General features: G+C 41.6%; 1 protein-coding gene across 1 annotated transcript in view; it reads right to left on the reverse strand.

Annotated features, from left to right (window-relative positions):
- The window catches only part of LOC115237891 (probable JmjC domain-containing histone demethylation protein 2C), a 304,898-nt gene that overhangs the window by 124,205 nt on the left and 159,548 nt on the right, over positions 1 to 21,145 (reverse strand). The window contains exon 8 of the mRNA XM_029811255.1: positions 2,242 to 4,510. Within this exon, the coding sequence (XP_029667115.1) occupies positions 2,242 to 4,510 (2,269 nt within the window). The remainder of the gene's footprint in view (positions 1 to 2,241; positions 4,511 to 21,145) is intronic.

The raw sequence follows: 21,145 nt of genomic DNA on the forward strand, positions 1-21,145 counted from the left end.
AATATCGAGATATTAAATATAGTTTTCTTTTTCGATTTGTGGAAATAATCTTTATCGCGATAACGACTATATTGTTTTCTAACAACTATATTTAAATTATTTATAATCTAAAGTTTATAGTCACTTTAAAACTTTTAGTAACTTTAGCATAGGATTTACACGCCATTTATTTCAATCAATATCTCGCTAAAATGAGACAGATATATGATCATTGACAGACGTGAAGTCACGGCTGACCAAGTTTCCTTTGTTACTTATGTCAGAAAGGGCATGTAAAAGTTTCATACTTTCAAAAGTAACTTTTTACGCGTCAAACTTTATAACTGCGGATAACTGCAAAATGGAACTGTTCGCAAGAAGAATTTATAGATTGTAATAACGACGTAAAAAGTATCCGCAAACTGCTATGAGATAAAGAAATCTTTCAATTATTTTAAATTACTCCAGATTTAAAATTAATCTGATTCAATCAAACTGTCTTGATAATTAAACGTTAAGAAAATTATATAAACGCGATTTCGACGATGAAAATTATCACTCTTTTACTTTCTATTCATTTTTAAAAATAAACTTCTAACAATCCATTCGTGAAATATAAAAATTGAGGCGCATAATCGAAATCGCCGAGCGACACCGAAAGTTTTGGCGGATGGCCTTCGGCGAGGTCAAGCAAGGCACTGCGCGTACGACTGGCAGGGTCATCGACACGTGCCGATCAGCGACGGAGTGTCGGTGTGCGCGCGTGTGTTGGTAAGTGTCCCACCGGTTTATTTATACGAGCCGAAGAGCGACGGTTTCGGGTCACCGCCTCGTTGTCGGCGTGCCGAGCGAATGATGACTCGATTACTCAAACGAGCCTCGGTCGCTCTATCGCGATAATCCGGCGGAAGTCGGAGGAGCGACTCGCAGCTGGCGCCCGGAAACGCATGCAAATACACACACGCGCTTGCACGCACGACGTGGCCGTGGATACGCACGCTCGAACCCGTCCACCTCTTTCTTTAAGCGCGTCTCTTTGTGCGTATCTTCTCTTCGCGCACACGGAAAAACGAAAATGGCCAATATATATGTATATACGTACACGTATGTCATACACGCTTGATGTAGTCACGCGAGAGAGGATCGAACAAAGAAAGTCCGATGGCTAGAAACGACGGCGAGAAAGCGCCAAATGCAGCTGCTTCAACGGACATCCACTTCCACGACAGTCTCATTTCCTTGCAAATCTACCGGTCAGCTGGACGTTTCATTTGCGAGGACACGCGAGCAGAGTATATTATGCTCGGACGAATTACTTTTATTTTGGAAGATAATTAAAATATCGAAAATCAGAGGGACAAGACACACAAAATTTCGCTTCTCAAAGCGAAATAATTTGCAATATTATTCCTAATATTGAATCAAAGTGCTATTTCCACATCGTTTTGTCGAGATTATCGACGAGGCCACGAGGCAATTAACTGACAATGAGCGAAAAAAAAGTCGCGTTCGTCGATTGCGACGAACGACACGCGTCGCAAGAAAAGTGATTAAGGTTTAGACTAGATTATTGGCATAATGTAGTCACGATACACTGTCGTTTAATGCATTATTATGTACGTATTTGAAACCGCCCGTGCATGCGCCAATACTATTAATGGTGCGCGTAGTCGAGCGGAAAAATAGCCACGATGGATAAACTTTTTATCGTCGTTGCATATCACGTTGCAACTATCAATTGACCGAACTGATTATAGTAGACGTAATAAAACATCAAGCCTTTTACGACGCCGTTTATCGAGACACGGATCTTACTATCGATTCAAGTAAATTCACAAACATGTGTCAATGTTTGCATTGTGCGCTCGAGGAATTAATACTCTTACTTCGAAATAAAAAATAGAAGAATTAATCAGAGAAGTTTTAAAAAATTCATTTACGTGCAATTGAATATCTGATCTTGAAGATATCGATGTTGTTAAGAATTTTTTTTAGTCATTTAAAAAAATAAAGATCAATTTTTTTTATTTTGGATTGTTCCATTGATATTTTCGTAAAATTAAAATTGATTTCTCGATTTCAAAGATTAAACGTTTGCGACAAAATAAATTCTAAAATCAATTTCTCTTTAATTCGTCTATTTTTCGCGAGCAACGTTACTATATTACGTGATATATTTTCAATTTGAAAATTCCTTGACGATTTTCGATAAATTATTGCGCATTCACAACAATGTTGTGAATTAAAGAAAATATGACTCACCGCAGCATCCTCTCGTGGCGGTCCCTCTCGAGCATCTCCTCCGGACTGGGTTGCTGCGGTCCCAGGAGGGTATGCGATAACGGCGGGTAGGTCCTGGACTGAATAGGCCTCCAGAGCATCTCGGACGCGACGGTGGCGTGATGACCCGGAGGCGCCGGGCTCTGGTAGCCAACCGGCGGCGCCGTGGCTGCGGCGTTCGCGGCGGCGTTGGAGGCGCCCTGAGGATGCGCCATCAGCAGAGTCGTGTGCTGGATGCTCTGCACGTGCCAGACTCTAGCCGGTGCGGCGGCGGCTGTGCCTATCGCCGCTGCCGATGGTGTCGAGGACGACGTCGTCTCCTCGACGCTGAGCGCCGAGCTTCTGCTGCCGCTTCTCTCGTCGCCGGAGCCGGCGCTTCTCAGCGAGCTTACCCCGCTGTCGGAGCCGCTATCGCCGTAAGTACCGGCGACGCCGCTGTTGCTGCTGCCTCCTGACGCCCGTATGCCGCCGATCGCTGTGGACACACCGGTGAGTACGCCCGCACCAGGTATACCGGCCCCGGCCTCCACCTCCATGAGGCCGCCGCCGGCCTCATCGCCACCCCTCGATGTGTGAGACTGTTGTTGCACCTCGAGGAGGCTCGACGGGGTCAAGTGGGCGGTGGGATGATGATGGTGCTGATGCGAGCTGCTCGTTAACTGATGGTGATAATGCTGCGGCGGCGGCGGCGGCGGTTGCTGCTGTTGGTGATGATGGTGAATCACCGGACTACTGGCGGAATAACGCTGCTGATGGTGTTGTTGGTGGTGATGATGAAACTGTTGTTGCTGATGATGCGGCTGATGGTACGGTTGTAGATGATGGTGATGATGGTGACCGGCGATCGGCGGTGGCGGCTTGTTCAGTCTCTCGGCAAGGATGATCGGGCTCTCGTTGTGCCGACTGCGCTCCTGCTCCCGCTGCTGTTCCAGGAGCAGGCTGCTCTGCCTGCCGGGGCCGCCGCCGCCGCTGCTACTAAGCGGACTCAGCCTCTCCAGCACGGAGCCTGAGTCTTGACTGCTCGACTCCAGCAGTTCGACGACCGATTCGACGCTGGCCGCCCTCACGCCGCCGACGCTACCCACGCTATCCTCCGTGCCTAACTCGGTGGTGGTCAGCTCTGTTCGGCGCGACCGCTGCGAGCCCACCTCCTCTTCGCTAGCGTTCTCGTCGCGCTCGTCCTCCGCCGCCGCCGCCGCCGCTGTGTCCTCTCCGTCTTCTTCCGCGAAACCCTTTGTCTTGGATCGAGTCGTCGACTTCAGCAGCGACGGACTGTCCTCGCGGATGACATTCGTCTTGTCGCTGACCAGCGGCGAATCGACGTGCAATCCATTCACGAGTAACTGCGGTGGCTGCTGTTTCCGTTGTCGTTGTTGTTCCTTACACTCACCGATCTTATCTGTGTCCCGATCGGTCGCGCGAGCGTCCTTTCTCGATTCTGGCTTGTTATCTGGCTGTTGTTCCTTGGAAGCTGGATTGCCTCCGGGATCGACTTTATCCGGAGGTGGCGGCTCGGGTTCTCTGTCCCGTTCTCTGGACTGGCTCTCCTCGTTCTCCTCGAGTTTGTCGACCTCCCGCTCAGCCCCGTCGTGTTTTTCCACACCGGCTTCTTCCTCGGCGTCGTCGTCGTTGTCGTCCTCCTCGTCCTCCTCCACCACCACCTCCCCGGCCCGATCCGCTGCAGCTTCCTCGGCGTTTTTGCCCTTACTACTCTCGGATCGAAGCTTTCTGCCGACGGGGCTTGTTCTTAGCCGCTTAGTCAATGGATCGCAACGTTCCGGACTCTCCTCCTCATTCTCCCTTTCGAGAGCTCGCTCTTCCTCCTCCTCTTCCTCGGATCTGCTACCGAGACGTTCGTCCTTGTCGGCTTTCGCGCCGCTTCCGGTACGATGATGATGGTGATGCTCGACAGACTCCTCCTCTGCGCCTGGCTTGACCTCCTGGCCGCTCCCTGGCCTCGGCCTTCTTCGAACCGGTCTCTGATGCTGTGCCGGACTCTGGTCGGCGGTTGGACTCTTTACCGGAGCGCCGCGTCTTCGTAGCTTCGAAGCGCTTCCAGACGCGCTATTCGCCTCTTCCAACACCGGCCGTGCTACACGATTGCTGACCTTGCCAGATGGCGGACCTTTATTCTCTCGATCTTCCTGCTGCCGCGTGGATAATGCCGCTTCTGTCGAATCTTTTTCACTCTTCTCGCGACTAGCACCTTCGCTCACACGTCGACGTCGGTTGTTACGAGCGTTATTCTTTTCTGAAACACACGAGAAACGAGCCGCAAATGTTATATGAACAAATATTGAAGAATTAAATTGACATTGCAATTATTTTTATTTATAATCGCGAGTACGGTAAAAAATCTCGTTTAAGAAATATATATTATAAATTAAAATACACACACGTTCAACAAATATATAAACGTATATTAATACGTTTAAAAATATTATATTATTGTGCTAAACTTTTGTTTTAAAAATATATATTATAGTTAGTATGTTTAAAAAATATTTATCTGAAATTATTTCCTCTATTTATGTCGCGTTAATAAAACTATAACGTAGGTAAGAATAGAGTGAATCGTTAACACAGCTTTAGTTAACAACTTCTTTTACTTTATGCCCTACTTTTGTAATCGTGATAGCGCTATATAATATCATACAATATACCTCTATACGATAACCGTGTATTATCTCAACTTTATATCACCGTATACGACTTGACAGTTGAATATAACTGACGAGAAAACTGATCTTTAACCTGGAGAGTTTTTAAAAGAGCATGAAACTTCATCGTGCGATCTAACAATAAACTATCGTGCGACTCGAAATTTTTTTCATTCACAATTCTATTTTCCTTTATCCACGAATCAAGAATTCCTGAACATTACGCGGCGCGCATCTAATTTCAGATATTACGCGACGGAAGTTACTGATTATATGCGTGAAGAGCCGTCGCGGATCGGCGAACGAGCCGCATAGCTGCTAATTATTGAAATTATCGACGGTAGATTATCGCGCACTCGATATCCCTGCGCACGAAGGTTATCTCGATACCCTTGATCGGACCGCGTAATTGTGGCGAGCGACCGATCGATCCCTACAGCTGTCCGGTACATCGGCTGTTCACCGTGTAGAGAGATGATGGAGCTGATTTACCGAGGTAATCCCTTTGATGTGCGCAATCAGTGATTCGCATAACTTGGTAACCCTAGGACGTTATATAAAGCAATCTCCCTGGCAACTTTTGCAATCCCTCCCGCCCCCATTCCATTCCTGTAATATTCGTCGCATAAATATATATCAACTTTTGTATATTCAATATATCAATTTTTATATATTTTTTTGCAAATCATTTATCTTCCATTTGATATAAAATTGTAAATTACAGAGATGTCATTGACATTGATAATGATATATAAATCTCTTGAAACAATTATTATGAATTTTATTCAGAAGAAAAAATGAGATGCGTAAATTAAAAAAAAAAAAAAAAAAAAAAAAAAAAGCAATGCAACGAGCGAAGACTTACATGTTTTCTCAAATATAATAAAACATTCCTATCATATAATTAACAATGCTTTACGAGATATTTCTAAAGTCAAGTACTATTTCAAGTTTCGATATTAAAATAAATCACGATAAAAAATATTATCTAAATTTATTTCATCCATCTATGTCACGTTAGTAGAACTGCAACATAGAAAAGAATAGCGAATCATTAACACTATCTAATACGATGACGATCATCGAGTTAAGATTGTTATTGGTTGAACGTAACATCGTTCCCTAATTTACTATACCAAATCTCGCTATTAGTATGCAATCATGTATGTATATTACCATCTCATATGTTTCGGAAGCTAGCACGTTCGGCAAAACGGTAGTGCATTATCAATCGCTGTAATAAATCTCACTGACCTCGATCGAAAGCGATGCGCGCATCGATAAGGAGCATCATTACATCCGAGGAATCGTGCGGCAATTCAACCGGGTTTCCGGCTCCCGCCGTCGCGTCAATCCGGCAACCGGGTTCAAGGGAGTTCAAGGGGGTCTTCGATTAACCCAGTAGGAACATGACCGTTAGCATGGGAGCAATTTGCAACAATGCACATCATACACATATATCTATCCTGAGGAGAGGCGAGCGGATAGAAATACATGTTCATGTGTATACGTGCTTGCGCGAGAGAGAGAAAGAGAGAGAGAGAGAGAGAGAGAGAGAGAGAGAGACTGGTTGGAAATGGAGAGATGGACAGGTAGAGGAGGGGAATAAACACGCATAAGCACGCACACGCGCGCGTGCAGGCAAACGAGCGGAGAGAAGGATGACGGGGCGGGGAAGGAAGATACAGGAGAGGGATTTATTACTCGGGATTTACTGTTATTACCCGGAGGGGGAGAGCTACTCCACAGCGGGCAACAGCGATGCATACGTGGGGTGTGTTTATCCGATATGTGCAGTTCGCGCGAGAGCATGAGTGTGTAAGCGTGTGTGCGGCAACATACACGGATGTGCATTGCAACGAGTCTCGACGTGCATCCCGTTTCCTAGCGACTGCGGTTTGTCGTTCTGTCGTTGCACGGCTGCGGCGTGCATTATATCGGGCATAATTGACCAGTGATCGCGTACTATGTTTCGCGCTGTTGTTGCTCGCCACATGCGGCCGTTATTTTCGGACCGAGATACGATTATCCGACGTCCTATTAACGCTCGACGAAAGAACGGCTATTGAGAAACGAGATATTACACAATTACTGATTAGATTAAGGCGTGATTTTTCATATCTCATAAAATGTGAAATTTTTCCATAAAATAATAAAATGTATGGGAAATATTGAAATAATTCATATAAACGAGACGTCGAGTGACAGAATATGATGATTTAATCTTGACAACTTCACAATGATTTCCGTCCAGGTATTGTGGTCACAAAGGAATGTACTGTGCAAAAACTTCAAAACAATTTTTGAAATATTTTTTTAGATATGTGTTTTTTTTATGATTGACTGCGAGTTGACATTTTTACAAAAGCATTTTTGTTTAGCAAACTGTGGGATGCCGTTTTCTTTTTTCAAAAAATATAATCCTGGCAGAAAAATTCTAAAGAAAAGTAAGAGGATTCTCCCTTCTCAAGTGTCCCTTATCGGGATATCAAAAAGAAGGATTATGCGGCTGCCACAGAATTCGCGTTAAAGTAGAGAATGCTTTAGAAAAATATATCGGAAGGTTATAAGTATACGGGGCAATGCATTTTTATATCTATAATATTCTCATTTTTCCACCGAAAATATCTCCTTTGTATCATAAAATGACGATTACGTAATGGATACGCACATACATTTATATTCAAATGCGATAATGTCATAAATCAAGACACGTAATCTTATGATTCTCGGAATACGCGATAACCAGGTTATTAACATGTAACTATCATTTTGTAAAAACATTGCGAGATTACACTATATTGCAAGATAAATGATTGTTTTTGTATATTATGAGAGACAGATTAGATATTTATATCAAACAAAGAAAAAAACACTCTTATGCTGGCAAATGTAAAGCATAATGTTAGTCATTGAATTGTTTTTTCGCAGCGAGTTGCATTATATAAAACCTGCACGTGCGGTTTATTTGCATGTAAATTCTTATCGTCGTGTGTACGAGAGCATGACAAATTGCTTTTGTCCTTTGAAACAAGTATGATGAAATAAAACGAATATTCTGTCACGAGTTTCACATACCAATATAAGAAGAGAAATAAAAAATCCTCCGAGAATAAAAAAATTTATAATAATAACGTTATTAAGAAAATTTTTACATGTTTATGAAATATATAAATAAATTTAAAAAAAATTAATAAATTATTTAATTTTTCTATCATTAGAATATATCTTCGTGCAATCTCATATAAAGATAATCGATAATATGTGTGTGACTAAAAAAAATGCTAACACTTTACACTTTAAAAATTCGCTAGAGCGAATTGTATCAACCGGGTCGCGTATCTTTTGCGATAGAGAGCCTCCATCTCTCTCCATGTTAGAGAGCTGTTTACATGACCTTGCATTGCATCCTGCTCGGCCGCGTGGAAAGCGTGAAGGGCTTTAAAAGCGCATGTGACCCTTCAAAAGGGTCGGGTCGTGTGTGAAAAACAACTCCTACGCCGGCGCCGATGCTCTTTGTCACGAGGGACAATGGTGCATCCCCACAGTTTGATAGACATCGTCAGCTTGCCCCGAGTTACAGGGGTGTGGAATTAGAAATGCTTGAGCGACCTCGCTAGGCATTTAAACCTTTGTCAAAATCAACGCTTCATGCAGACAGGCGGGCAGGTAGCTCTTCGAGTTCTCTCTCTCTCTCTCTCTTTGGATCTCTCTCTCTCTCTCCGCGTTTAACAAAACATTACCATCTCCTCCTTTCTCCGATTCTCGCCGCCGCCCTTTCTCTCGTACGTCTACTATCGACCGCGTTATGTTGAATCCGCATTCTGTATGCGCCATTAGTTTCAAAGCGAGTATCAGTCACTGCCATCCGCTCTATTGCCTCCCTCCAAACTTTACATTACCTACCTACCTATTTACGAAAGGACGAGAGAGGAAAGTGTGCCATATAGAAGTTAGTAGAGCGAGTAATAAATACGATAAGTAAATTATTATTATTTTTAAATATTGTTATCACATAATTTTCTATTCGCGAGAAATGATTTCTCGATAAATGCAGATACGAGAATTCTATTCATTTAAAATTCTAAGCTGTCAATTAACTATTAAAGCCGATAAATTTAAATCGCTTTATCGTTTATTCGTTTTTCCATTCGTAACATTCAACCATACTAAATTTTGCATATGTTTTATTAACTCATTCTCTCTAACGGTTCTTCAAATTTTCTTGTATAGTACAGATTTCGGATGTTAAACGCTTAAAACGTACCACGTCCCATTCGCGCTATCTCGCGATATCTCGCATACGAACTTCGCATGAATAATGGAACAGAATTAGATAATCGCTAAATATGCGGCATGAATACGAGGTCTTATGTTAATAGGATCACTGCGCAATTTTCAAGATTGCCGTTAATCGCGAGACGTTAGAAAAATATACGTACTGCGAAACCCACTCTGTCGTTCCGTTTTTAGAACTCGGATTTTAATACGCAAGAGTATGCAAACAGCAATAAAACGTCACGCATCGCACGAAATTATATACGATAACTGATTTAAGCGCGTATATCGCGTAGCTTTACGCTCGGAAGCGATTTATGCGTCGACGATGCACGATGCGGTACTTTGATAATCAGGCTGATCAATTAAGCGGGAGAAACCAAATAATGCCGTTGCGGGACATACGATATAACAGATTACATACAGCAATTAATGCACGCAGATATCAAAGAGCGCGACGCAAAAAAATGTTTGTAGAAAAATCGCATAGTTTCACGGCGAACCAAATGATGCTCATTAAAGTTATAATTATATAATATAAAAATATCCTTTTGCGTTCGTATAAATTCGAATTCTGATTATTTATATTAAAATATTGTCATTATTATTTTTTACAAAATATAAAAAATTTCCGCGGATGAAATTTTAAAATGATCTTTTTTCGCGATATTGAATAATAATATTGTAACAATATTAAAGACAAAACTGATAATCGTATCTTATCGTGTATCGAAAGGCGATACGAGTGAATGAAGGAATTGGCCAACGAGTAAGAGAGCCGCGATCGCTCTCCTCGCAGTCGCGCGAAGATCCGTGTGTCTCTTCGAAGAGACGCGTCTCGTCTTCCACGCTTATTTTAGGAACCGCTATTTCTGCCGATGCTCTCTACGGCGATGCTGTGAACCAAGATCTCCCGCGTCTTCGCCACGTTTGTTGATAAATTTATTTCCAACATCGCGGAATGCGAAACAGAACGGAATGACAGAAGCGAAGGCAGAAAAGGGAGAGACATCCCGCGCCACGAGGTCGCAGAGACGAGGAAAAATAACGACGGGATTGAGGATCCGGGATTCGGGATGAACGTGAGGAGATGGAAAGAGCTGGCAGAAATAAAAATACTGGCGTGCCGCCAAGTTTTCCTACCTCTTTCTTTTTCTCTCTCGGTCTCTCTCTCTTTTTATTCTCCTGCTTCTGAGACTACCAGACCCCATACCAAGACGCGTGGCGTCAAGCCCACCTAATTTACTCACAAAGTTGATCCTGACGGAAGTTTGATACAGTTGGCGGAGTTTAGACACGATACGCTAAGCGCGAACGGACACGCGACATCTCGAAATGTCACAATAGTGAAATAAAATTTTACAACACTATGACTGATATGCTTTGCCAAATATAAAATATTATATGCATTTTATAATCTGTCTATTAGGTAATAAGAAAATTTTAAAAACTTGGCACAAAACTTTTATAGTGTCACATTTAATCACAATCTCTTAAGAGAAAAATCGCATTCAAAAATAAAATCTGCTCCATTGACCTCCAAAGTTAAAGAAATAAAAGAAGTGACACAACAGCGTCGAAATTTTATTGCAACGGAATCTGTCTCTGCGTCTGTCTCGAAATATAATTTATCCGAAATATTCAAGGTTTTGTACAAAATATCACGATCTGCAAATCAAAGAATACATAAAAAATTGTAAATGTGCTCTGTCAGAATAATACGTCCCCGTCTTGATACTATTAGAATAAATTTTACTAACTTAAAGATAAAATCGCACGACAATTTTGAATTGCTTTATATATTCTTGTCAAACATACTTACATAAGAGACACGATCGCAGCTGTTATAATGCAACCTTGGGACACTTTACAATCGCGAGAGAACAGAGAGCAGGATCGCTTCTTTATCGCCCAACCCGCATTACAGTATTTACATTATCATTTATTAAAACAACATGTGTCACATGAACATGACGAATGCGTCAACAGCTTCTTAGTTAATAAGCAAGTAGATATAATATACAAGTATTTGCCATTGATATCTTCCGTAAAGCACATAATCGTGACATTAAATAATTAACATTCAAGATCAATATGCAAGTATTGCAGAATATGTAGAACACGGCGCGCTACGATTAAAAAAATTCATCATTTGATCGATGATTTATCTCGAAGAGCAATGCGATATTTCCGTCCGTTCGAATTAAAGGGGCACATCTCCTCTAAACGTTGCTAAACTGGGTCGAGCTGTGGCGAACAAATTCGATTTCTTTCGATCGTCGTTCTCTTAAAATATCAATATTATTCCAGCCAACATTCCGACAATTCAAATGGGCATATAATTTTCCTCATCTTTTGTATAAAGATAACTTGGCATACTATTTGATCGACAAACATTTTCTTTCGACTTTCGCTAATCCAATCGACTTTAATGGATAGACCGTAAAATTACAATGGACCGTGTATAACGCATTTACTTTAAAATGACACATCATCATCGATGTGTGGCTAACGTGAGTTCGTTTGTGCGCTTCAATAGATAACACGCACGATAGTAATAGAGCGATAAATCGAGATTGATTGCGCCCGAGTTAGAGAGAGAAAGAGAACGGAAGGAAGTAATAGAAATACACGTTCTTTGTACACTGATTGTGTACGTGCTCTCGATAATATCGATATCGCGCCTCGTCTCGCACGACCGATCGCTCGCAAGTATTGTCGCCTGGAATCGACGAGCCGGAAAGATCGGGAGCGATCGACCGATCCATACTTTCCACATGATATTCACTTTAAATGACTTCTTGTGTGCACACACAGAGTATTTTTAAAATAATCCTATCACACACACATTTACTGATGCGCGCGCATGTGTGTGTATGTGAGTGTGTGATCGATACGAAATAGAATTTTCTTTAATGATAGTTTGGGAGCGATTACTTTCAAATTTCTAAATATCTTGATATCTGGATTCTAATTTGCAATCCCGTTAAACTAAAATTCATTCAAATTTAATTCTAGAATAAAATTTTTTCATTTATGTTAAATCTGTGTTAAAAATCTTCAAACTTCCTCGATTCGCTAAAAACATTTCTTCAAGTTTTAATCAAAGTTTATTTTTTCAATTCATGAATAAAAAATGATAATGTTAGAATGACAGTAAAATTTAAGCTAATCAAGAGTCAAGAGTAGGTATAAAATAAAAGATTTATGAATGTTTTTATAGCCGTAAAAAATTTCTCTATTTAATTCTATTTAAATCTTCAGGATGTCACAATGGACCAACGAAAAAAGAAATATTATCACCGATGCATTTATAAAATCTAACATTCTATATGACAAGTTACGTCAAATCGTATGAAGAATTGTAAATTCTGATCGCGTGAAGAGATTTTAAATCGTATTACTCTGTGCAGGGGCATTACGTAACGCCGCGCGGTGTAACATTTTGCAATGTAAATCGTAGAAATCTAAAATCTGTATCGCCGAGATCGCTACCGTATCGAGCCGACATGTGAGAGAGAGAAGAATGACATAATTCACGATCGCCCGTTAACGCCAGGCGAGGTCAGACGAGTTCTACTCCTGCGAGAGCAACGCTTTAATTAACGCTCCGAGAACAGCTTTCTATCTTGCCATCATTCTCTCTCTCTCTTCTTGAACCTGATCTCGGCAACGGTAACGAGTCGATACGTGGGTCAACCTCCACGCAGACGGACCGCTGGCGTTTCTGCTCCGCAGAAGTGAGAGGTAAAACGGGAGCGATCGTGAAAAAGAAAGGGATGGAAAATATGATCTACGAGGACCGAGCCCCAAGAATTCGTCACGTGTCGACCATATGGGTCCGGCCTACCCGCTTCGTTTTTATTATATTTCTTTTTCGTCCCCACCTCTTAAGTTTCCACGTATCGGGCCTTAGCGAGTATAGCCGGTCCGACAAGGCAGAAATAAGAAAAAAGCATAAAACGAGAAGGAGAATCTAAAAAAAGAAGATGGAGGCTGTTAGAGTGGGTGGAAACGCCCACAGCATCCACGGTGGCCTGGACCTAGGGAGAACCTCGCAGCTGCGCGCCTTTCTATTGTATCTTTATGACGTTGAGACAGCAAGCCAAGGCCTCGATTTTTCGTCTCTGTCATACAGAGTTATATGTCTATATCTTCGTCTCTCTCTCTCTCTCTCTCTCTCTCTCTCTCTCCTTTTCTCTCTCTCACACACCTTCGTCTATTCACACCCATCTTTTATGCGCGATAAAAGTTTCGGAGAATCATCCGAGTTCGTCGGAGAGACGGCCATGATATGCGGCAGAAACTTTTATAATACACTTGACGGGATGAAGATGGTTGAGTACATTTTCGCACCTGTTTCGTGCCGCATTTAGTGCTAAATAAACTTTAAACTTGATTTATCTAATTAACGCCAATGTGGAGCACGACTTAGATGGCAAGAAAATTAAGAGTTTTACGTTGCGCCAAGATAATTAAATACTTTTGCGACGAAAAATTCTATTTTTAATTATTTATGACACTTTCCTACTATATCTTTTATTAATCATAATATTATAATTCAACCGTGATACGAGCTTTATTTCGAGCAGTAAAAGAATGCGATATAACTCTTGTGCCGTTTGACAAGCGTGTATATTTATGGTTTTCTCTCTAAGTATCTTCGGATTTATTCAATTCGATCCATCGCTTTACGTAACAATTGAAACGGATATTACGCGGAAATATCGATGCCGATAACATCGGCTTGAATGAGTCGTTGAATTATACACCGGATATTCGCCGACGCTGCGCATAATTGGCGAAGTCGTGCTCGTGACACTTTATACACGCAAGTAATAATACATATGCACGTGATTGAGTAGACGCGCAAGTATATGCGTATGTAGCCGATATTTGCACGTTGGGGAGAGGAGAGCGGTATTCGGGCTTTGTCGGTCGTAAACACGCGAGTAATTATCGTTACTGGCCATCTTGTCCCGCGACTACGTCACATATCCGGTCACTGACCATTCAATCGTTACGATCCAGCCGTTGCGAGCTCGGCTATGACTAATAAATAATTCAGGAACAATGAGAAACGCGATGCGTTTCTCATCCCCCGCCTCTCTTTTCCATTCTCCTCCGCGAGATAATTCGAAAGAGACAAACGAAAGCGTCGTGCCGTTAACCTCCATAACTGAGAAAAATATTGAATGAAACTTCACTATGTTTAGAGCTTTCGCAAAATTAAACAAAGCATGCGTGCGATTATCATATATGAAGATTTTAGGAATCTTGATTATGCGAGAAAATATCCTCTCTTGATTTTTATGATTTTTTCATAACTTGAGAAAATCGATGTATCGACAAAATTAATTAAAACTCTATTATCTCTTATTTTATTATTTTCATATTCTAATAAATAAATAATGATAATTATCATACATTAAAACAACGAGAAGCATTATTCTCACAAAGAGATATTAATACTTTGATACGCCGTATATTTAGACTAATTCACTATAATGCCTCGGAAAGCGGGTTTAAAGGGCACCGCGTGTCGCACGTGTGTGTGTGTGTATACAGTAAAAATAAATGCGGCGATAAATAAAATTCACACGAGCGTCCATTATAGATACGCCTGTCTCGTGCACAATGCTGCGGCGTCGCGAATATCGGGACCTTGAAAATCTAACAGTACGTGCAATTTCACCGTCAGTCACGCAACAACGATTGCGGAATTCTTACTCACATGTCGCAATCTAATACTGGATGGAATCGCGCGAAATGACGCGACTTAAAGCGCGTGCTCTGTCGTACAGCGGGCGTTACGATTGGCGAGAATTCGCGTTCGATCTGGGACAACGATACGCGTTCTAATTGCACGAGCGATTAACAGGTCAGTGTCCCGAGCGTAATGACGTTTCTGGCTTCGTTTCTATCCGGGTCGGGTCGATTTACTTCGCTCGTTAGAGCCACACTCGTTTGTCCCGGCTACGTACCTACAGAAAAGCCCGGGCAATTTAGAGGGTATTGTAAACGTCCGGCCAGTCATGATGGGCTTTCGGTTTTATGAGTCGTAAACGCTGAATGAGCCACCATGAACGATCGAATTGGATGAGCAGGTTATGGGGCCTACGTACCTGCGCGTCATGACTTACAACCCTCGGAATAGCTACTGGGAACCTAGAACAATTTACAAGGTATCCTCGATCACGCTCATTCTCTTCAGAAGCAATCGATTCGAAATCTCTGTGGCAATACATATATCCAACAATCTGTAGTTTCGAAATATCTGATAATTATTAATATTTAGTATTCACAATACAACAGATATATATGCAATATTGTATCATTCAATTAATAAATATATTTATAATATAATCTTACAGAATAATCTTTTTCTGTATTATATCTTTTTTTAAATCAAATATTTAAAGATATTATAAATTTGCTACCAATTAAAAAATTAATGATTCGAAAAGAGCGAATACATTAAAATAACACTTGAATAAAAGAACTCGGTCGAGTACGACAATGTTTAGAAATAACGCTGACGAAGATAGCAGATATTTTGCAGAATTTTCTCTGGACAAACTTGGCTATATGGAAACAACAGCTTTTTTATTATTGGACGATGTTAATTTGAATATCTATGCTGTCGTTTCGAAATTACAGTTTGCGTGATATTTTGAATATTCTGCATATTGATTATACATGTACGCGTGTCCAATACCGGTTTCTGTCCAGTCGTTGATAAAATATGTATTTAATGGAACAAGTGAGCGTGAATAAGCAAACAGTTATTCCTTTTCAGACTTCGTTTTTATGATTCGTGTGTTGTAAGAATTTAAAACCCGTTTTCTTGCCGGGTAAATTTATAGTTAGATTGTGTTTTTCGCTATCTATTAATCAGTTAATTATCCACAGCGACTTCATCTGCCATGGTTTATCACACTTTAGTTTTACGTTTCTGTACTAACGATATTAGTTTCAAAAACTGAAAAATCTTTTGTAATTTAAGAATTAAAATATGACAGTTTTCTACATAATCAATAATTGTCATTAAAGTAATACAAGTCATATCAATTAATCATTGCTGGATTATCTTCCAAAAATATTCCATTTTTGTAATAAATTGATAATTATTTATTACTTAGTGACTATATATCTCTTAAAAATAATTTTTCGTATATAAACAAAACGCGAATTGTTGAAGAGCTATATATGCAACGATTCGTGCCTTATCTTTACTAGCAGAGAATCACTTTCGATGGAGCGCAAGAATTAGCGAAGCTATATTATATTTCTTCGAAAATCCGAAAACCTTGAAAAGCCTCGTCGCTTCAAGTATTTATCTCCGATAAATCGCCGAGATCGTCATTGTTGACAGGTTACGTCTCTTTTCGCGTATCGAGAGATAGGCTCACGAGTCTCTAACGAACAAAGTAAAAGCGCTCGTTGAAGAGAAGACGGTTCTTAAAGAAGCAATACGGTGCGAATGACGAAGTGAGCATGCCAGAAAAAGAGAGAGAGAGAGAGAGAGAAAGAGCAATCTTAAACGGTGTCTGCTTTAAGTCACGATCTGGTCACGTGTCCCGCTTAAACCGACTTGTCTATTACATTTTATTGTGTTGCGACGATGACGTCATGATCAATTGACTTCCCTTGAGGCCGTTTCGTGAGATTAACGCGAGCCAATGACTTCGGGGGGTCCGTGCGAGTTGTTATTCCTGGACAAGACGGTTTCTGTCGCGACAACAACAAGAGGAATAAGAGCAACGAGGGGGAGGGACAGCGAGGGGAGAGGAGGAGAAACGCGACTCAACGTTTCCGACGTCGAAAAGTCTCCCTTGTTTTTTCTGGAAGCAAGCCGACCGAGAATGCAGCTAGTCGTTAGTCTCAAAGACTTCTCAGTATTCGACGAGCGAGTGTTCACGTCGTGAAGTGCGTCTTTCGGCAAGAACTCGCCCAGCTCGCGCCAGATTAACTCCTCGACGCTAATATATCTTCGACGGGTCATTAGATGATTATCGCGACTCCTCGCACTGATCTGCTCTTGTCTCCGGAACATTTGCGCGCTTTTCGTCAAAATCTGATATTTACAACAGATGTTTGTTGCATTTTCGTACTAGACTGAACGCCGAAGCAAATCGATATACCCCTCGATGCTACGAATTCATTAAGTAATCTCGGATAAATTAAATTGAAGAATAAGTCGGATCGTAAACTAAAAAGATTCGTAAAAAAAAATCAATTATTTATAATTCTTTTTAATCGCTTAATTGACTGTAGATAATCGTCTCTGGAGTTATATTAAAACTTTCGATCATTACAAAGCAGTTACGCTCGATTGCTATGGTTTCTCTGGTGCGTGACTTTGTCATTTTAATTCCGCTCGCTCGTCATGGATGGAATTCAGACCATATCGTGTAATCATCGTCATTATATTCCCCTCTGCCCTCGTCAAAACCTTTCCAAGACTCGGTTCGCGCATCTCGGAAGTAGACGAGCGATGGCTGACCTCTTCATGACCTCTGATCGATTCGTGCGAGAAACAGCGAGATGAGTCATCGTGCTTTCATCTAGGTGGGCTGATGACGCCTAGCGGATACCTGAACTCGGTAAGCGAGTCATGCTTCTCTTCGGGAACTAAACGGTATGCTAACCACGTATATACGTATCTACTACCCATAAGCAACCGCGACTGGCTTTAATACATCAGCGAATGAAGGGAAAAAGAATGGACGAGGATAAAAAGTATAAAGAATTCAAACGATAGTATTAAGTATTTTTCAATCTCTTCTAAATGACGGAATATTAATCTATAATACAGATATTCGCAAAATAAACTATTTATATATAAAAAATACAAAGAAAAATATTTTTCAAATTTCTCTAACCACGATTCTTATAGAAAATTTTCCAAAGAGTCTAAGCAATGCGCGTGAAACATCACGTTTGTTTCGCTGGTTGAAAAATACTGAAATAGAATGCGAGAGACATCGAAAGAACAAATCGTCCAGTAATACGGACCATTCCCGTGTCGGAGGGAAGTTGCCATATGGCGGCGACACATATGCGACAATTTTGACTACTACTTTTGCCCGATGGAAACTTCCTTGCGCGCGTCATTCAAGAAATCGACTTGTCAGGTTTCTGACCTCGCTTTGCGAGAGAGAACGATCATTCATCCGTGTTCATGTCTGTGCCATCACTCTGTGTATCGCGGGCATACTATCTTATCGTAATAAAACAATAAAATTGAATGTATTTAAAATTAAATACTATCTTATCGTAATCTTTTCAAAAACGCTTTTTTCTGGAAATTCGTGGTTGGTTGACTTTACGAGCGACGTGCTAAGGTCATCATATTCGTTGATTATGTCATTATATTTCGAGTTAATCATGCGACTGTTTTTCTTGTAAAGGCATTATCGATAATTTATTATTGACGACTTATTTTTATTATTTAGATAATATAGAAGAATAATATTGTTCTCTGCAATATTCTTTCGTATATATTCATCTAAAAAAAAGAGCAAAAATGTCTTTAAAGAAAGTATATAAAATTCAGCACTTCCGTCAGTCGGCATTCGCCGACAAGCATTTCGCGTAATACATTTAAGACTGACTCGTGAGGTTTTGTAGCTACTTGGTCTCTCATGGAACAAATAACAAAAACAAAGAGGAGAAAACGTGCGTAGAAGGAAAGAAGGAAGGAAGGAAGAAGGAGTGGAATGTGAGAGTAAAAAGACAAAAAAGAGCAGATAATCGTGGAGTGGGTCAAGAGAAGAGAGGCACGCCCTTAAGATGCAATCCACGATCACACTCCGCCACCACACGCACACATACAAACGAATCTTTGTATTTATGTGGACGACCGAAAAGAGAGTGCTTGTGGCTTCCTTCCTTTCGTCTATACCTATCCCTCTTGCCATTTTTCTCGTCACGTCTCTTTCTTTTGAATGCAAGATATACCGTAGAGTGACAGAGACGGTCGACATTGTGAGATGGTGAAAGATAATGAGAGAGAGAGAGAGAGAAAGAGAGAAGGAGAAAGAAAGAGAAAGAGATTAGGTTCCCTAGTGAGTCTATAAAGAGAGGAGGAGAAAGAAAGAGAAAGAGATTAGGTTCCCTAGTGAGTCTATATCACGACGGGACTATCAAACAGGGGCGGATACGAGTCCCGGCCCCCTCTCACTCGTACTATAATTCTCGTCTCAGTCACTGTGGGTGTATTCTTGGTTAAGGGGATCTCGCACACACGTGCACAACATTCGCACACATTCATACGTACTCGATCGGTCATACACACATACACACATAGAGCCGAATAAACGCGCGAGTCAGTGCCGGTGATCTGTGCTTCAGATATGCATCACGATTAGAGGGAAGGGGAGAATGATGAGGGAAAAAGACAGACAGAGGTCGACAGACCTCTCCGCTCTATCTCCCTCTTTCCCCCGTCAATCCTTTGCGCGAGAGGGGAGAGAGGGACAACGTGACCGAACGCAGAGAACTCGCTGAACCGGTTTGACGGACCTCGACTGGTTTCGTTAAACCCCGGTTGTAATCTCCTCCTCCTCCTCCTTCTCCTCCTTCTCATGTCCATTTCGTCCTCCTTATCCGTCTCGCATCTGTGTGCACACATGAATGCGGCTAAAAAGCATCGTGGCGGCTGGCTCGCTCTTCTTGCCGGAGTCAAGGATTGCCCTTCTCTTTTTCCTCTTCCTCCTTCTCGGCGATAATACGGAATATGCGAAAAAAAAGACGAGAGTCGAAGAACGCGAAAGGAAAGTCTCTGGTAATTGCTTCGGTCCCGTAATACTCACACTCGGCGACCCGTGGAGGGCCTGCGGTCCTGCAACCGCGCCTTCTCCGACCGTTTCCTTGCTCCTTTTGTAGCCGCTGCGACATGTGCGTGCCTACGTGCATGCGTGCGTGCGTGCGTGCGTGCCTCTCTCGCGGAAATAAAACGACTCGTTGTTGTAACTCCGCACGAGTTTGATCGCGACTCACACTCTCGCATGTACACAACCGATTACGACGAAAATTCGCTTTCGTTGTTCATAGCGTTCTCTATTTTAAAGTTCGATCGTAAATCGGCATTTCAAAGAATAAATCGGCTTCCCGATAAATTGTAAAAATCTTTCGTATATGCCTAATAAATCGCGTGTTTTTTGTATTGTTAAGTTCAATTTTTGTAATCGAATAAATATTATCCTTCAATACGATATGTGCCGCAATGAATTTCGTTTGAAAAAAATGTCAAATTAATATTTAAATATGTATATGTACGTATTTACAAGTTGCAAATCCTTTTCATCAAAAAAACTATTCATAAATCTCAGTATAAAAAAAAATGCCATTGTTACACGCTGTAACACGTGGCTCATACACAGAGATTAAATATTTCTTGCGACGAAAGACCTTGAAGACCGCTTCTTTGGCGTTCGCCCGGACGCTAAATAACTCGGACGTTATTTTATGGATATATTCGCCCGAGGGAACTTACGCGCGCATTCTCGTCTCCGACTTCTCTCTTCTCCGTACCCGTTTCGTTTACCCCTTTTTCTCTTTCTCAAATGAAAGGATGTTTTGCTTCGGAGTAACGGAGAAAAAGAGAGAAAGAGAGGGTTGCTCCAACGAGGGATTCTGCGAACCGTGAGACTGCGAACCGCCGGATCAATACACTGTCGAGTAATTGCGGTGTAACGTCCGTGGGCAGCGGCCAGAGGGAGACTCCATTCTCCTTCTATTTCTCTCTCTCTCTCTCTCTCTCTCTCTCTCCTCAATGCTCTCTTTCTTCTCTTAAAACACGTTGATATGCATGGAGCTACGACGACGGCTTCACAGCACGAAAGACTCGAGAGAGCATTATAATTTCGCTGTTAACACGTCAATTTAAAATATACGGAGTATATTGAAGCAATCGCGTGCGCACTCTTTCCCCCTCAGTTACA

The sequence above is a fragment of the Formica exsecta genome, unplaced genomic scaffold (assembly GCF_003651465.1).
Source record: "Formica exsecta isolate Colony F162 unplaced genomic scaffold, ASM365146v1 scaffold314, whole genome shotgun sequence".
Taxonomy (NCBI): domain Eukaryota; kingdom Metazoa; phylum Arthropoda; class Insecta; order Hymenoptera; family Formicidae; genus Formica; species Formica exsecta.